At 41.9% G+C, this 17,238-nt stretch overlaps 1 protein-coding gene across 2 annotated transcripts in view; it reads left to right on the top strand.

Moving 5' to 3' along the window:
• Positions 1 to 17,238, top strand: part of ALDH1A2 (aldehyde dehydrogenase 1 family member A2) — a 69,043-nt gene that overhangs the window by 19,003 nt on the left and 32,802 nt on the right. For both annotated transcript variants that reach the window (XM_048867208.2, XM_048867207.2), the window contains exons 2-4: positions 13,028 to 13,132; positions 13,354 to 13,494; positions 15,047 to 15,176. In XM_048867208.2, coding sequence (XP_048723165.1) covers positions 13,028 to 13,132; positions 13,354 to 13,494; positions 15,047 to 15,176 — 376 coding nt within the window. The remainder of the gene's footprint in view (positions 1 to 13,027; positions 13,133 to 13,353; positions 13,495 to 15,046; positions 15,177 to 17,238) is intronic.

Here is a 17,238-nt window from a genome sequence, read left to right on the forward strand (position 1 = left end):
TCCAGTGCTGCGTGTAAAATTGTGTTTATAGGCTGCAATAATACAACCAAAACTAATAAGATGTTTCTGATCTGTTACAAGGACAGTGTAACAAACAATGCACTTTGATATATTTTTTCCCTCCTAGAGTAATTTTCTGGAAGAACCAAACGCAAAATTAATCCCTTTAGTGTGACTGAATTAAAATAACGGCTGCTTCATCAGCATGTGCCACAGTGAGAAACTCAAATAGAAAAGGATATAATCGGTGTTTGGCAGACTAGGTTTTATGCAGGAAATACTTGTGAAGGAAACAAGTTAAGTAAGCATGCTACTACTGCACGTTGTTAAGACATACTTAATCTCCTCAACTAATTACCCAAACCTCCTAATTCAAAATCATACAAACAAAAACATTTAGATAAGCTGGATGTTTTTTCAAATAGGTGTCCCCTATGGCTTAGAAAATAAACACGACAGGTCTCCCCTTGTCTGATGTGCTGCCATTTGCAAAAGAGCAGACTCAACTCTCAGAAAGACAGAAGACTAATTAAGCCAGGGAGATAGGCAGATCAAACATTTGGTGCGAGGATTTTGTTTCATAGGGAGAAGAAAAATCATGTTACATTCCACTTGCACAACCGATTGACAGGAGGTTGTCAAACCCGATCAGTGTCTCCCGCTACTACTCAGAAGTTGAATTTCCCACAGAACTTCTCCTCAAGCCACAGCCACTTCCAGCTGTACCGTTTTAACTCAATGGACATTGCAATGGGAGTGACTCCTGATTTACACTGGTATAAGTAAGAGCAGGATCTGGCCCTGAAACTCTGTTCTCAAGATATTGATGTGCTTTACTATTTTAAAAACTTAAATCCTGATCCACACCCCAGTGCAGTGAATGGAAAGACCGTCATTGACTTCAATGGATTTTGGATCAAGCCCTTGTTGTTTGAGGATTATATCCAGAAAAGCGATAGGCCCCAATCAGAGCTATCCAGACACACAGCACTTGGGATAAGCCTCAAAGGGGTGGTAAAGGTGACTCTACTCCATTTCAATCCATCCCAATCCATGGAACTGCGGCAGGCAGTTCAGCTCTCAGCATAAGTTAGCAGAGCCTCTGTGGCCATTGCGGCACCCAAAGATCATGAGTCTGGCCATATGCTACCTGCCCCTAATGCGCCCCTTATACCGGAGGGATCCCTAGACCAACTTAAAGACTTATTTATTTCACCATTATGGTGCAAAGCACCTTATTAGGGCTGAGGATTTGGCTCAGAGATGGAATGACTTGATCCTGAATTTACTAGCCTGCAGAGCTTGGTGCAAGACACATCTTGTCTGACTCTGGAAGGCTTTCCCTGGGCCCAGTCCTTGTCCTTGCTCATGGTCTCTTTGGGAGAAATCTTGACCCTACTGAAGTCAAGGAACGTTTTGCCTTCACTGACTTCAGTGGGGCCAGAACTTCACCCACGGACTTTATCTGGGACTTATTGGCTGAATAAAGGCTTCAGTATGAGGCTTCTTTTGATGGTCTGGAACACTAGAGAGAGAGAGAAGCTGTTTGTCCCATCAGTTGTGTATAGTTTAATGTCCCACTTGCTTTTAATTAAAATAAAATCTCCACTTGAACCACATTAAAATGGAATCACTCTTACATGGGCGGGGGGGGGGGGACTGTCTTTGTCAGTAGGAAACTAGATTCTTCTCTTTGAAATAGGACTTAAAGGACAATGTTAAAACAAAAATAGTGGGCCAAATCCTTTCCCAGTCTAACGAAGCTAATGAAGTTACAGTAGGATTAAATTGTCCCAGTATAGTTCATAAAGATCTTATCTGTTGTGCACAACATTTTAGATTATTCAAAAGAGAAATTTTAAAAAATAGTTTACTTTTCACCTGAAGTGTTTTGCATTTCATCCAGTAGTGACAATGAAACTGGGCTTGTCATGTCACTTTCACTGTGTCAGTTTCTAGGCAATTCCCCATTCTGGTTCTTATACTTTAGTCCCTAGTTGCAAATGTTCTAAATTTCCCACTTGATACATTTTGGATTTTAGATATTTTGTATCTTGTGTTTTTTAATAAAACCTAAATTTGAGTTAACGAATGAAAACCCCATTCTATGGCAGTGTTTCCTTAAGGGCCATGACAACTTGTTCCTGGCTCTACATCCAAATTAGAGCTGGGAAAAATCCCACCTGGTAAAAAAAAGAATGCTCTTCTTCCTTTAGAAATCTCTTCTTATTTGGGAGGTCAGGCAGAGCTGAATAAAAGTCAACAGACAGGCAGCCAAAGAAGGAAAATCAACGTGCGTGTGGGATTCACAGTCTTTCTGGCTGGTTTCAGTCTCCAGTAAAGCAATGGAACCTCCCAATACAAACATCTCCCTACTGGCTGCTTGCGTAGCTACCTTTTCATCACCTAGGGGCCTGCTCCTGCTCCCTTTGAAGTCCGTTAGAGTTTTTCTATTTACTTCAGTGCAAATGGGATTGGTCCCCTCATGATGGAACAGCAGTTCATTGGCAGTCCTGGCTTGCTTGCCAGAGTTTAAATCTTGTTCACAGTTCATTGTCACTCTAATTAAAGTGATTACAAACAGTCCCCATTTGAAAGACACCTTATTATGAAAACAAACGCTGGACAACTTCAATGGGAGCCACACTGTTCCCTCAGCATTGCTTTAGTGAACAACAGAATAGCCACTGGCAGTTTATACCATTAATCTGTATATCCTGCCTCTAGCTGTGATTCTTCTATCCATCTATTGATTCAGGTTCAAAAGTGGTCCCATCACTGGCACGGCCCAAACATTGGACCATGTCATGCCACTGGCTTTATAAACAGAACTCCACATTGCTTAAAAGTGCATAGCCCATATCGTTTGTTTAGCAGCCACTGCAAAGCACTGTGTACTCTGTTCATTCACTGCACTACACCTTATTTTATTTATAGTTAGTTTGTTGACCAATCACCAAGTTCTCCACCGACATGCCAAGATTGTATTTTGCCATCATGACGCTAGTTTATAAAATATGGATTTTTCCGGATTCTGTAGCCACCTGTCGATTCCCAGGCAATCACAGAAATGCCCTGTGACACACTGTCTAGAATGCTGGAGGCTTGTTGTATCAAGGCAGCCATAAAAGTGAAGGAAAACAAAGCCTGAGAAAATAAACAAGCTGCACCTCTGATTGGCAATCCCATCTAGTTCATTCCCTTCCCAATGACGAACTGTTAGAACTCCTGAAATGTGTCCAAAGGAGAGGAAATGAAGTTGCTGAGATGGGAAAGGATATGAAATTTCCTGACCAGACTGAGGTACAGGTGCCCAGTATCTGTGATGTTATGAAACATTTACCAAGGGACTGATGCTGAATTTTTTGCATGCCTCTAAAAGTGTGCCTCCCCCCACCCCCACCCCCGAAAAGTGCTATTATGTATTTCTTAATTCCTCCAACTATGAGAAGATGCTGGGGGCCAAACAGCTGTGATTCCTTCATAAAGTACTTTGGCATCTGATGCCCCCTCCCCCTCTCTTGTAGCCTTGGCGTTGAAGGCTCTCCAAGGAAAAAAGCCACATATGAAAAAGGGATCACTTTGATAGAACAAAACTATAACCAGCTACTAAATCAATTGAGTTAGGAAATTCCCATTCATTCCTGCATTCATCCAGAACCATGTCTCCTGTGGGAAGCCATTATTATTTGGATGTTAAAATCCTCTTCCTGTACCAAAAAAACATTTTTGGATCAGCAAAAGTACAAAAACACTGTTTATTAAATCCATGGGAAAATAATTCTATCTCAAAGGAACTGAAAGCTAGGCCACTGTCTGTCCACTGGCGGAGGTTCTTACTTGTGCACCTGGGGATCTTATAGAAAAAGTCTGATGACATCATCACTAAGCAATATTGAATTAGGAATGTAAATCATCCATTTCACTAGCACATCATCTGAGAACATTTTAAAAAAAGGAAATGAAAAGTTACATTGTTGCCACCTGTGTTGATTGCTCTGCTGAATTAAAACAACCCCAATGCTATTGTTCCTGCATATTTTTAGAGAAGACAGTAAGCAGGAGAGGCAATGAACATGCAGGAATCCCTGGTGGATTTAAAAATCAGTTCCGCTTCCCAAAGCCAAAGTTAGCCCCAGGGTAAACATCAGAAGGAATTTGTAATTCAACAAAAACAAATTTCTTTCGATTCAGAGCAGCACAGAAGATATTAGCTCTGTGGCATATTTGTGGGGGCGGGGCGGGGGAAGCGGGGGGGTGTCACTTAATAGGAGTTTGTAAACATAAATTTGCTAACCGATCATGTTCTAGAAATGAATTACAGCGATGTTTTGAGGTGAACATTGTTACTAATAATGATCAAGCCTCAACTGGGACAGACTACTAGTTAACTGGGCTATTATAATGGTTTCTTCATGAAGCTTAGACTGCTTTGCGTTAGGCTAAAACAGCTGCTACTACTACCCTGATCTTTCAGAAACGATGAACATCCACAAATCCTACTAAGGCCAGTTCTCAGTAGCTTTAAAATTCAGGCCATATATACCATAATGCATGATCCAAAATAAAAAATAGGACCGAGATTATATGTCTGCAGTATCTCCAGGTGACACCGAGAAATCCAGTGCTTGTTTTCTATAATATTCAGGATGATACCACAGGTTTCATTTTTCTAGGTATCCCGTCGTGTTTGGGACAGCCATGTGTCCTAATCAATGGGCCAATGCTTCCCTTGGTTACAACACCCAGTGAAGTCAATGGGATTTGTATGTGATTAACCAAGGCCCTACTAATGACGTGATTCCCCAGGCAAAAATTGGGGCAACCATTAGGCATTCAAAGCTCTGGATTAGAAACTGTTTATGTGTGTGTGCATGAGAGTGAGTGAGAATATTAACCACGAAACCCTGGCCTGGCAAGAGAAATATGGGGACACACCCTCTCCCATTTCATTTTACTTAGATGTTACAGATGATTTTGGGATAGGGGGGTGGAGGGACCTGAGCTCAGGGCTCCAGTACAATTCCCCCTCTTTTTCCTCCCCTCTCTTCATCTCTGATGACAGCAGGAATATCCCTACTCTTTTGGAAAAGTGTTTTGAGCCCATCACAAGAGTTGGGCAAGAGGGCCCTCTTGTTGATGCCCCTTGTGAATAGATGGCACTTTGAACAGTGAATAACAACCTCCCCCACCTGTTACATTATGGCGTCAGCACTGATGCATTATGATTGGTCAGTTCATTGTACTGGATAGATTTGTGGGCTATTTGACAAGGAACACGAATAAAATGGGAGAGTTTCTATTCTCTCTTACTGGTCTGACATGGCTGAAGTACTCACTTAAATGAGGGTAGATGGCAAACTTAATGCTTACTGCATTGCTTCCAAAATCTCTCCACTATTTTCCCCCTCGTTTGGCACAGTTTCATTGACAACACCCAGTGGACTAGATTACTTAACTACTCACATTGCCACATAGCTAATACATGACATACTGTATACTTATTCTTTTCCCTATTGCAAACCACAAAAGTGAACACTAGGATTCAAACAAAAACAAATTACTTCAGCAACTCCTGGAAAACTCAAGTGGTTAATCAGTTACCTTTTATTTAAATATATATGCTTAATGCTGAATTAAGTTGTAAAAACCAAGGGCTGATTTATGGCCTCACTCAGCCTTAATTAACATTGATTCCAGGGGAATAGTAAATGTGAATAGCTTTCACAATTGAGGTTGAACAATGAGCTCGCTGGGTGTTGTCCAATTTGTAGCATGATTTACATGGAAGCAAGCCCTTCTTTTCCTAGGGTTATCCCTTTTTTCATCTGGTGTTTAGGATGGGTTATATATAATCCATAGATAGGAACATTTGCTGTCAAATATTTTCCCTGATTTAGAGCGAGCCACTACAATGGTCACTATAAATAAGGAAGAAAAAAAAACCCAATTTGAGGCTTTGCAGGGATTCCTTGTCCTTGCAATGTGTCATCACTTGTCCATTCCATGGCATTTTTATGAAGTGGCCATAATGAAAGTCAGATTAAATGTACAGGATATATACATTTAATCAACAGCCATTGGAGTCAGTAGTGCTGGAAGAGTTATAAAAGCTCTAGTGAATGCAAATTTATTGCAAAAGAATCTGGGTCTTGGTGGTATGAATGTCTGCTGAATGGTACTACCTGACACAGAACACCTAAAACTTTCAAAAGTGAGTTATTTAAGTGTAACGTTTTGCTTGTAAAGCCGCCAGCTGCTGGATTTCAAGACTTGAAACTGTTCCAAAACATTGGACGAGGTACTTTATATGTGCACTAGAGTAAATACTCTGATTTTACTGCCAATTTAAATGTGCTCAGTTTACAGTAATGAGCTTGTATAGGCATTACCTTGTTTATAGAAAGTGGAACAGGAAGAAACTAACATTAACCATTAACAGTAGCAATTTCTTTTGCCTTCTACCTCAGCATTATGCCAAACAGATCTTTCCCGTGCCCTATCTAAGAATCTTTGCTGGTGCTGCTTTTTAAACACTATGGGGATAAATGGAGTATTGAATAAAAATATTACATCAGATAGGTCAAGTTAGTTTTGTGACTTCTGTGTTGCTATATCCAGTCCCTGCTTTGAAATGCATTTTAACAATATATACATGTCCTACATACTGGTGAACTTGATGATTGTTGTTGGTCCCAGCAGAACATGTTGTGGCATTTGTTAAGCTCTTTACAAAACCAGAGCAATTCCATCCGGGAAGAAAACCAAACTGCCGTTCCTGCCCCCTGGTCTCCTTCCCTCCCATCTCAACTTCTTTTATTCAGTCCAAATGTTTTATTACTTCAAGACAGAAAAATTAAGTAAGACGCTTCATGTCTCTGTGCACTCTGCAACCTTGGACAAACATCCTTGCCACCTCCCTGGCCATCTGCTTCTGGAGAGCCTCCTTCCCCCCTCCCCCCCCCCCCCCGCCCCAGTATGAGCCTAATGTAAAGTCGATTAAAGTCAGTGGAAAGGCTGCCAGCAAAATCCTTGTTCTACACAGGTCATAGCCAGCTCTTTGTTTGTAATATCAAATCTGGTTTAAAATATACGCTAAGAAGTGACAATAACATGCCGGATGAGTCCAGCACGTGGTGTTACTACAGATGATGAGTTTTATTATTTCTGTTGGGTAAGCACCATAGTGTCCCAGTTGGGAGCAAAGCCCCATTTTTTAGGTGTTGTACAAACCAGTAGGACAACACAGTCCTTCGTCTAATGAGCTTACAGTCAATACCCCTGCCAGACCAAGGATGCAACATCCAAACAAAATGATATCTGGCAAATGCCATGTTAGGCCCAAGCTTATTTATACTGTGAAGGTGAAGCTGGTGGAGGGGGTGAATTTTTTAGAACTAGGGGAGCAGAAGGAAGAAAGGAAAGGCAAGGGGACACTGCAGTGGGATAGAGAGGAGCAGGGCAAAGAGAGTGAGGCTGAAGGCAAAGGGAATGTGAAGGAAAGCAGTGTGAGGAGTTTGCAGCTAGCAACCAATTAGCAGTGAGGAAAGGATGTCCAGAGTCCAGGGGTTCTGAAAGTGCCTTGCCGCTCTGCCCTGCTGCTGACACTGCCTACAGAGCTCCTATGGGGGTGCAGTCTCCTTTGCTCATAGGGCTGGCCTTGTCTGGGAGAAGGAAAAGGAGGCAGGGTGGGTCTTGGTTACGGGAGGTGTCCCCAGATGAGTTCAATGGTGGGTGCAGGGAAGGGACCAGTTGGGGCTCAGTCCCTCTCTGCTATGGGCCACTGTGAATACAGAACACACATCCATCATCTCTACAATATTTTCACATCAAGTCATTCAGAATCAGTTACCTTCCAGTTAACCCTTGTTACCCCAGAGAGGCAGGCAAGTGTTACTAGCCCTGCATTACAGACAGGGAAATTAAGACAGAAGGCAAAGTGACTTGCCCAAGGCGACAGTGGAAGACATTGTGAAAGCCATTATTGGAATGGAGGAGTTCCTGGCTCCAAGCCATGTGTACAGACTTTTAGATCCTGGTCTCTCTAGTAGAAGCCAGCTCCGCAACAGTTCTAATCTTATATGTTCTTTGCACAGTGAAAAATAGAATTATGGATCTATTTGTAGTCAGATGAGTTTCACCAAAATTCAAACCCCCATGGAATTATCAAACACACACAGTCAACTGAGGAGTATTGTGCCAGCCAGAGTGATTACAATGGATGGTGTCACACTAGGTATATGGAAGTGCCCAGATCTGGCTCAATCCTGCAAATTCACAAATCTCTGGGGTGTCTTTGCAGGCAGTGTCAGGCAGGGTAAGGTGTGCAAAACTTTGCACATTGTTGAAGAGTTTGAGAGCATAGTGTGCTGCAGTGTTTTCCTGGTATCGTGGCCAAAAAGCATGCAACACCACTTTGGAATATAATGAGCTGTTGAAGGAAGATCAGATCTCTGCAAGATTATGACATTTTGCACAAAGTCAAACCACTTTATCCTCAGAATTTGATGATGACAGTGCATATGGAATGCCTCTAGATGCTCTGTGTCTGCCTGTAAGTGGGTCCAGGTTTCTGACCCATACAGCAATACAGGTAGTACACAAGTTTGATAGAGTCTGAACTTTGTCTTAGGGCAAAGATGTTTTTCCATCCATAAGTTAGACATGGACTTCATGCAAAAGACAGTGAGACCTAATTGTTGAAGAAAGTCCAGTTTGGTGTGACTGTTTGACTCTGCTGGCAGTCTAGGTAGATAAACTAGTCAACACTCAACCCCACCTGCACCAAGGGTTCTGTTGGCCCAGATCTGAGGTTCTGAACCTTGGCCTTCTGTCATGAGATGCCTCCACAGTGCAGGTAGTGTCTTGGAGACTGGGGATTGAAATTCTCTGGCTTTTTCAAAAGTATCGCACCACCGCTGGCATAGTCTTGGTCAGTGAACACTTCTTGACCAATCTTGATTCCAACATGTGGCGTGGCAAATGCTAATATCCACTTGATAGTTTGACAGACTAGTGCCAGGGTGAGAATGCATCCCTGCCATGCAGCTGAGGTTGGGTAGAAGCTGTGAAAGCTGAGAACAAATGCGCACTCTTACAGTGGGACTGATGTGACGATCATGTACCAGATTTAGCAAAACATCTGGAACACCAATTCTTTTCAGTGTGAGCCAAAATCCTGATCTGCCAACTGAATCAAAAACCACGTTGATATTGATAAATGCCACATGAAGCAGAAATGCAGCTCAGCCAGAAGGTAAAGTCATCATCCATTGTGGACCACCCAACAGTGAAATCTGATTGCGTGGATGACAATGTCTGTTAAGGAGCAGCTGCATCCTGCCAAGCCGAATGCAAGTGAAGACCTTTCCATGGACTTATAATAATGAGATTGGCCTGCAGTTGCTACATTTGGTGTGAGATGCTTTGCCCTAGTACAGGGACACTAAGATGTCATCTTTCCCTTCTGCTGATGCTCACACTTAAGAACAGCTGATGCAGGCCAACGCTCACTGGTTCCAAAGCATCTTTGAGTAGCTAGGGTGGAATGCCATCAGGTCCAGCAGCATGTCCATTCTGTAACTTTTGGATGACCTTTCATACTTCCTTGGATGATGAAGGATCAGTGTGCATCTCTGGCTCTGCAGCTTTGTGGTGTGCCAGGTCACATAGCTCTGGACAGTCATTAGCATGTATGTGGTTCAGCACATTTTTGTAATGTGTTTTCCATCTGTCCAGGACCTCGTCCACTGATGAGCAGGGAGAGCTGTCTGGTTTTGTGATGGGGATGTTAGAAGGCTGTTTATGGCTGCCAGCCAGGTACATGATGGCTCTGTGCCAAGGTGGCACTGTATCACCAGCTAGCAGCAAAAATCCAGTCAACTCCGCCATATGACACACTGCTAGTTCTTGGAGATTTCAGTGCCATGACTGGCTGTGATCAAACTCGGTATGATACTGTGACAGCTTTGGTTAAGGTTCCCCAAGTCATGACACCACCACCCAGCTTTTGACGTGTGCTGCAAAGGGCTTGTCTCGTATGGGTTCCTGGTTTACTTTAACCTTAACAACCATCACAGTAACTAGATTTCAAACAATGGATGTGCCATGAAGGAAACTGACCACATCCTCATCAGAAATTGCTCCATAGTGAGATCTTATGAGGCCTTTGGCAGTGCAGAAGCACCAGCAAACTCAGACCAAGACTAGCTTCCCTCAGGTCTCACTGCATTTCCCAACTCCTCAAAAGCCAGATGTCCACCAACAGTCAATGTCCAGTGTCTCCAATGTCCGAGGATCCTGTTGAAGCCCTGAAATACACACAGGCAGTTGATGATCACATATATAAACTTCAGATTCTCTAGGACGAATGGGTGATCGCCTAAAGTGGTATACGTAATGCTATGTCACATGCCATGGCTGGAACAATTAGTTTCAGATGGTCATGCAACAAACCTGAACTTTCTGAAGAGGACTTTGATATATTAGTGAAAAAGGCAGAAGCATATAAGCAGGGAAATGTTTGAGAACATAAATGGCAGAAAGGCATTTTCAAGGCCATGGCAAGATGTGACCATGAGATCTAAATCAACTCCCTGGCCGATGAAGCAGAGGAACTGAAAGTCGCAAAGTATAACAATCTGCCTCTTGCCTACAGGAAAATCCTGCCCATGATAAATAAGGCCATGGGTTTGTCTCACCAGATTTTTCTCTAAATTTTCTTTTATCTGTTTGTGTGGCTCCATCATCCAGGCACATCATTTGTTAGGGAAGTCAGGGCCCTTGGCCATCTCTCTTAAGCATGTTCTGTGGGTGGATGTCCAGAGCACAGCTTCAGAGGCACATTTGTCAGTATGACAGCGATCCCTTCACGTGATTCCCAGGTATAGAAGTCAGAGCGCAGACTCCTGCAATGGCAGTAACAGCAATCAAAAGGGGTGACAAAGTCATGACTTTTGTCTAGACAAGTCTATGATGTTTAGGTTACTTAAATAGGAAGTACCATTTTTGTCCGAGCAGGCTCAGCAGTGAGGATTAACTGATCTCTGAGGAAGCGAGAAGGGTATGAAATGTGTGTCATGAAGTCATCTCCTGTCATGTAGCTATGAACTCAAAAGTGGGCCAGTTGTTGCCAAATGCATGTATTTTTCCAGTGAAAATGGACTGTTTTCAAGTGAAGAAGGGTTCACACTGAAAACTCATGGAAACTTATGGCTTCCACCCAACGTCATTGCCCAAGTCACCATTGAATTTTTGTATTTTGGGTGGTGAGAACAGCACTAACAGAGACAGCCACATTCCAGTCTACCAGTAGCAAACTATCATGACCCATGTATTTTGAACTCTGCAGATTTCTACATAAAAACAAATGTTCAGATATTCTCTGAGTAACATAGATCTTTCCTGTTGTTATGAATGAAGGGTCCAATCCTGAGTGCCTTACTCATGGTTAGCATGTACAGGGTGCATACAACCCTGAGTAAACTGTGAAATGTGCTCACACCATACCTGGGGTGGTCAGACAGAAATCCTATCTTTAGCAGTGCAACATACTCCCATCTGCCTGGCTTTCCTGCTCCGTGGGCTAGCACACATGGGAGAGCATGGCTCAATGTTCTCCTCATCCCCTTTTGGGGTGAACTGGACCCAGAGCCAGAGAAAGGAAGCAATTCTGATTAGCTCTTTATATGGGATGAGAAGCTCCATGTGCCACTGTGTATTGGCCACCCACATTGTGGTCTCCCAGCATACCAGAAAAATTAGTTGTCATTAAAAAATCTTAATATAAACCATAAACAGTAGAGTAGTGATGTCTACAATTTAGAGACAGCTCTGTACAGCATATGCCTCATTGGCCATGGTGTTAAAGGCCTCCTGGCAAAGTGGACGGATGTTCAACACTTTGCAGGATTGGTCCCTTCACTGTGTGCAGTGAAGGATTGATGCTGAGCCTCCTCACTCCCATTGACTCAAAGGGTCACTCAGCTTCTTGCAAGATCAAAGGGCCCAGAAGGGGCTTTCTGTGCTGTAACCGAAGAAAGGGGTCTACCCTATAATCACAATTTAAACTGCCTTGCAGAAAACGGGCTATGAACTTTAATCCTGTCGCTCCAGTCTAAGGTGGAACTCCTGCCCCCACTGAAGTCAATGGCAAAACTTCCATTGACTTCACTGAGTCCAGGACTTCCCCCTAGAGTGAATTATTTGTAAGGGGGCATTTCATATTTGCTAATAAAAATTTGTATTGTTTTCTCCAAAGTCATGCAGTAGAAATTTGGACCCCCTACTATGTAGTTACCAACACAGAGCCCCGCAGTAATGAACCTTTGCCAAAATAGCAACTGCTAGGCAGAATTAAAATCTGCATTTGATTTGTCCATGACAATTAAGATGATATCATTACTAACAGGACTTAACAGTAATTTCCATTGTTCTGTGCAGATATTTAATTCTGTGCTGTGACTTTTCCATTTGGTCATAATCAACTGACTATCTCTTGGAGAATTGTGATGTTTGAGATTACTTAATATTGTCTGGGTTATTTCAGTAACGAAACATTTACTTGCTGAGATGGGGATTTGAGTGACTAATCCATCATCTTGCCTTAGTCCTGGTAGTTTCAAGGTTTTGCTCCCATAAGTCAGTGATATGTGATTGTTTTTGTACAGTGGATGTTGCAAATTTCAATTTCAACCATGCCACGTAAGCCCAGATCCTCCCAGGTATTTAAGCTCCTAACTTCCAATTAAATCACCGGAAGGTAGAAGCCTACGTACCTTTTGAGGATCTAGGCCTTAGGCCCCTGACTTCAGTGACAGTAGGATCAGGTCCTTCATCTTAACTTTTGAACATTGTAAAGCAGAAACAAGTTCAGCACTTTGGTGCCAGAGTCTGCAGACATTTATTGATGGCTTTAATGTGACTTCAGTGAGGTTCTCATATGAGTAAAATGCTACTTGCTAAATGACTGGTACTACAGAATGATTCAAAGCTTTAAAGTGCCTTTTTTTCTTCTTCCCCTTTTTAGATTTTCATAAATAATGAGTGGCAAAATTCTGAGAGTGGGAACATATTCCCAGTATATAATCCATCGACAGGAGAGCAAATCTGTGAGATCCAGGAAGCTGACAAGGTAAAGTATCTCTGTGAAATGGTTACAAATGTACACTAGACCAAAACCCACACCTCTGACTAGTCCACTCCAGAATCTTCACTGATGATAGACCAATCTTTTATTAACTCCTGCCCCTCATAGTATGATTATGGTATATTGTCCGTTCAGAAATTTCAGATACCAACTAATACTCTGTTAGTGTTTACCCCAAAGCTTTATTGTTCCTTCCTCCTCAACAGGTTGATACGGACAAAGCAGTGAGGGCAGCTCGCCTTGCTTTCTCTCTAGGCTCAGTGTGGAGGAGAATGGATGCATCGGAAAGAGGCCGTCTCTTGGATAAACTAGCGGACTTGGTTGAAAGAGACAGGGCAATTCTTGCTGTAAGTGGTGTAGGGGGAAATCAGAAGTTGTTTCATGTATGAGCTTTATATTCTGAGAGCAAATAAGTTCATAGATGTGTAAATGTGCATGATGTTGGTGTCAGATTGGCTAGTGTGTCTGAATAGGTTTTCCATTGACTTGAATGGGCTTTGGATCAGGCTGTGTGTGTGTGTATTTGTAACTTGGTTTTATGTTCTAATATAAAAAAATGGATAACTGCATAAAACCAATTGTGTGGTACTACTTAATAAAATGATAGATGAAATGCTGTGCAGTACTGAACCAATAACGCACAGTTTAGAAATTATGCTATTTAGCACATACATTAAGCTTATAAACTGAAGCATTGTTAATGTTGTTTTCTGCATGTCAAGTGCTTTGGAACTAAGCTGGTGAACATCTTAATTCCAGCTTTGTCAACACTTAAATCATGTTACCACCAGTGTATGCTGTAAAATCGCCATGGGGAGAAGGAAGTGGACAACAAACCAAGCTCATTATGCCTGTCATTTGATTTGTATGTCTAGAGCCAAATTCTTTGCTGAATTGCATCACAGGCAGTGCTACTGACTTCAGTTTGGGATGTAAGTCAGTGCAGAATTAGGCCGCTACTCTTCTGTATACAAATTACATTTATGGTCTGTATCTAGTCATGTGTTATACCTGCTATCTTATCTCCACTGTGCTCATTCATAACAATTTCTATTAGATAATGCTAACTGTTGAAAGTTAGTTAAGCTATTCAACATCTAAGGACATTTTATTGGATTCTTTTCACTAAACAATCTTAGGGACTCTTAAGAGGATGCCTAATAAGATACTGTTGTCAATAGGAAAATTGAATTAAAAATGAGGCCCTTCGCTTGTTAAATTATGAGCTTCCCTAGAGGAGAGCTTGTGTATTTGATGGTAATAAATAAGCTGGCTGTACACTGTAGATATCTCAGGCCTCAATGGGGGTTTTGGCAGCCGTTTATAGAAAATTTTATATTCCCATCAATTATATAAAGAGGAATACGTCCATTCTTCTATGAATTCAGATAGTTAATGTAAAGTTACAAAGAGTCCCTTCTCAGCTGTTATCATGAACATAGCAGAACCTAGTTTGACAGGCATTTTTATCTTGGCTCCTGATTAAAGAAATGCTGTGTTTATGTATTTGAACTAATCACAGTGACTATTAGGTGTACACACACACACACTTAAAATCATAGGGATTTTAGGGACTTTTAAAATTACTAGGATTTTTCAAGAAAAATTCTGTATGTTTCAGATCAGTTGAAATATTCGACAAAAGTTTCACTATGCAACTCTTGAGAAGTCTTTGTTCCTAGTATTATAGCACCCCCTCCCCCCCCAAAAAATACAGTAGCAGTAAAATGGGGTCTTAATCACTACTGTGAAGTTCCTGATGTTGGGGGAAGCCTGGTTTGATCCTCATTTCTATTCATCTGTCACTAATGTCATTACATGAGCAGTTGGAGTATTGCAGTCTGCAGAGCCTGATGTGCTACTTTGTTCATATTCTCTTCACTTTCTCTTGTCCTCCAGACCATGGAATCGCTGAATAGTGGCAAACCCTTTCTGCAGGCTTTCTATGTAGATCTTCAGGGAGTCATCAAAACTCTGAGGTATTATGCAGGTTGGGCAGACAAGATTCATGGAATGACCATTCCTGTGGGTAAGTAGAATTCACAGAAGCAGCAGATTCTACCTACAATATGATGATTCTTTGGAATTTTGTTTATATATCTACACAAACACACTTGGGCCAAATGGAGAACCCAGGAGACCTATTAGATTATGGAATAACCTCTTGTAGAAGGTGGAGGAAGCCCTACAATTGGATTGCTTAAAATCATATTGGAAAAATCACTAGATAGTATGCTGTTGGGTACAATATTAAACTGGCACTGGGATGGACTAGATAACTAGATAACTTACTGTGATTAAAGTCAATGGAAAGCTTCACATGCACGTTCACGGGAATGTTTGGACCCTTATGTATGTGTACCATGAAGTAAACTACAGATAGCTTTTTATAGCTATATTTAAATATAAATATAATTGTCGAGATGAATATTATGCACCCTGATGCATTTGAAAATATAGGCATGATTTGGGCAAATTCTGTGCATAATCCTTCATGTAGCTCTCCTACTGAAGCTACTCCTTACTTTTCACCCCTATTGCCCCTGCTTTTCCCACCTTGTAGCCTTAGTTGTGCTCATTTGTGTGGTTTAAAATGGGGATTAGTAATACCCAGCATGGACCAGGATGTGACTGTCCAACTCATTTGACATGTCTTTCAAACTGGATCCAAATTCACAGATACTTTGAGAGAGTTTGTAATTTCATTAGCAAGAAACTTCCATAAATACAAGAGACTTTTTTTATGGTATCTGCTTCCTTCTGATGTACAGTGGGATCAGTAGTTAATAATATGTGTGGGAGAAAAGCTGGGGCATAAGTGGTGGGGACAAGTTATTCTGCTCTTCTATTTTAGTAAAGAAGTAAGGAAATGAAGCTGAGTTTTCTTAGCTTTCATATTTAGCTGACAACCTACTCCCCTTCCATTTTCTATTGAAAGCATACTAATCTATGGTCTGCGATGAGATTGCCTACAGTGGCATATGGCCCATCCATGACTGCGATTAGCAAATATCTCCAGCAAATAGCTCCAGATGGGACATTAGATGGGGAGGGGTCTGAGTTACTAAAGAGAATATTTTCCCAGGTATCTGGCTGGTGGGTCTCACCCACATGTTCAGAGTCTAACTGATGACCATATTTGGAGTTGGGAAGGAGTTTTCTCCAGAATCAGATTAGCAGTGATCCTGGGGGTTTTCACCTTCTTCTGCAGCATGGGGCATGAGTCACTTGCTGGTTTGAACTAGAGTAAATGGTGGAATCTTTTAAATCACAATTTGAGGACATCAGTAACTCAGCCAGAGGCTATAGATCTGTGACAGGAGTAGGTGGGTTAGGTTCTGAGGCTTGCAATGTGTAGGAGGCCAGACTAGATGATCCATGACAGTCCCTTGTGGCCTTACAGTCTATGAGTCAGTGTATTTTCACTAAAGACATGGCACTGTAACATTGCGTAAAAGCTCTTCTGTAAGGACTAAAGAAAATATTAGCACCAAATTCTTTGTGTCCTGCTTTCACTTTAAATTGACACAAGCAATAGTGCAGAGCACACCATAAATTCATATATTCAGCAAATTTCCTGCTCCCTAATCCCTTCTTCCCTTGTCAGTGAATGCCTCCTTCTCACTTATGAGCCCAGCAGGAATACAGAAGTTAAGTCGGTGAGTAAGAGGCATTGCCAACTCGGGAGAACAAATACTCTGTTTATTCCAGTCCTTAAAAATGCAAACAACCAACACGCTGCAGGGAAGCAGCTGCAAAACTGAGTTTGTTAGTGAAGTGGTCTGAGTTCCTGGGGCTGCATTTTCAGCAAGCCTCCCTAAGTGCAAACCACAATGGCCTGCAGTTACTGGTATCCATATCCTTGTGCAAACGTGGGATTTTCCAGACACAAATGGGTGAAATCTCAATTTCTGAGGGTGCAATTTGGCCCTTTTTAACTAGCAAGGATTTTCTCCCTGAGTCTGATTCACCACTGTGTTACTCTGGTAAACTCACGGCAGTCAGTAGAGTTACACCAGAGTGAAGTTAGTTATACCAACTTAAAGCTGGTCTTACCCAGGGATGACTGTTTTTTCATAGTTACAGTTAAC

This window comes from Caretta caretta, chromosome 10 (genome assembly GCF_965140235.1).
Source record: "Caretta caretta isolate rCarCar2 chromosome 10, rCarCar1.hap1, whole genome shotgun sequence".
NCBI classification, from domain to species: Eukaryota; Metazoa; Chordata; order Testudines; family Cheloniidae; genus Caretta; species Caretta caretta.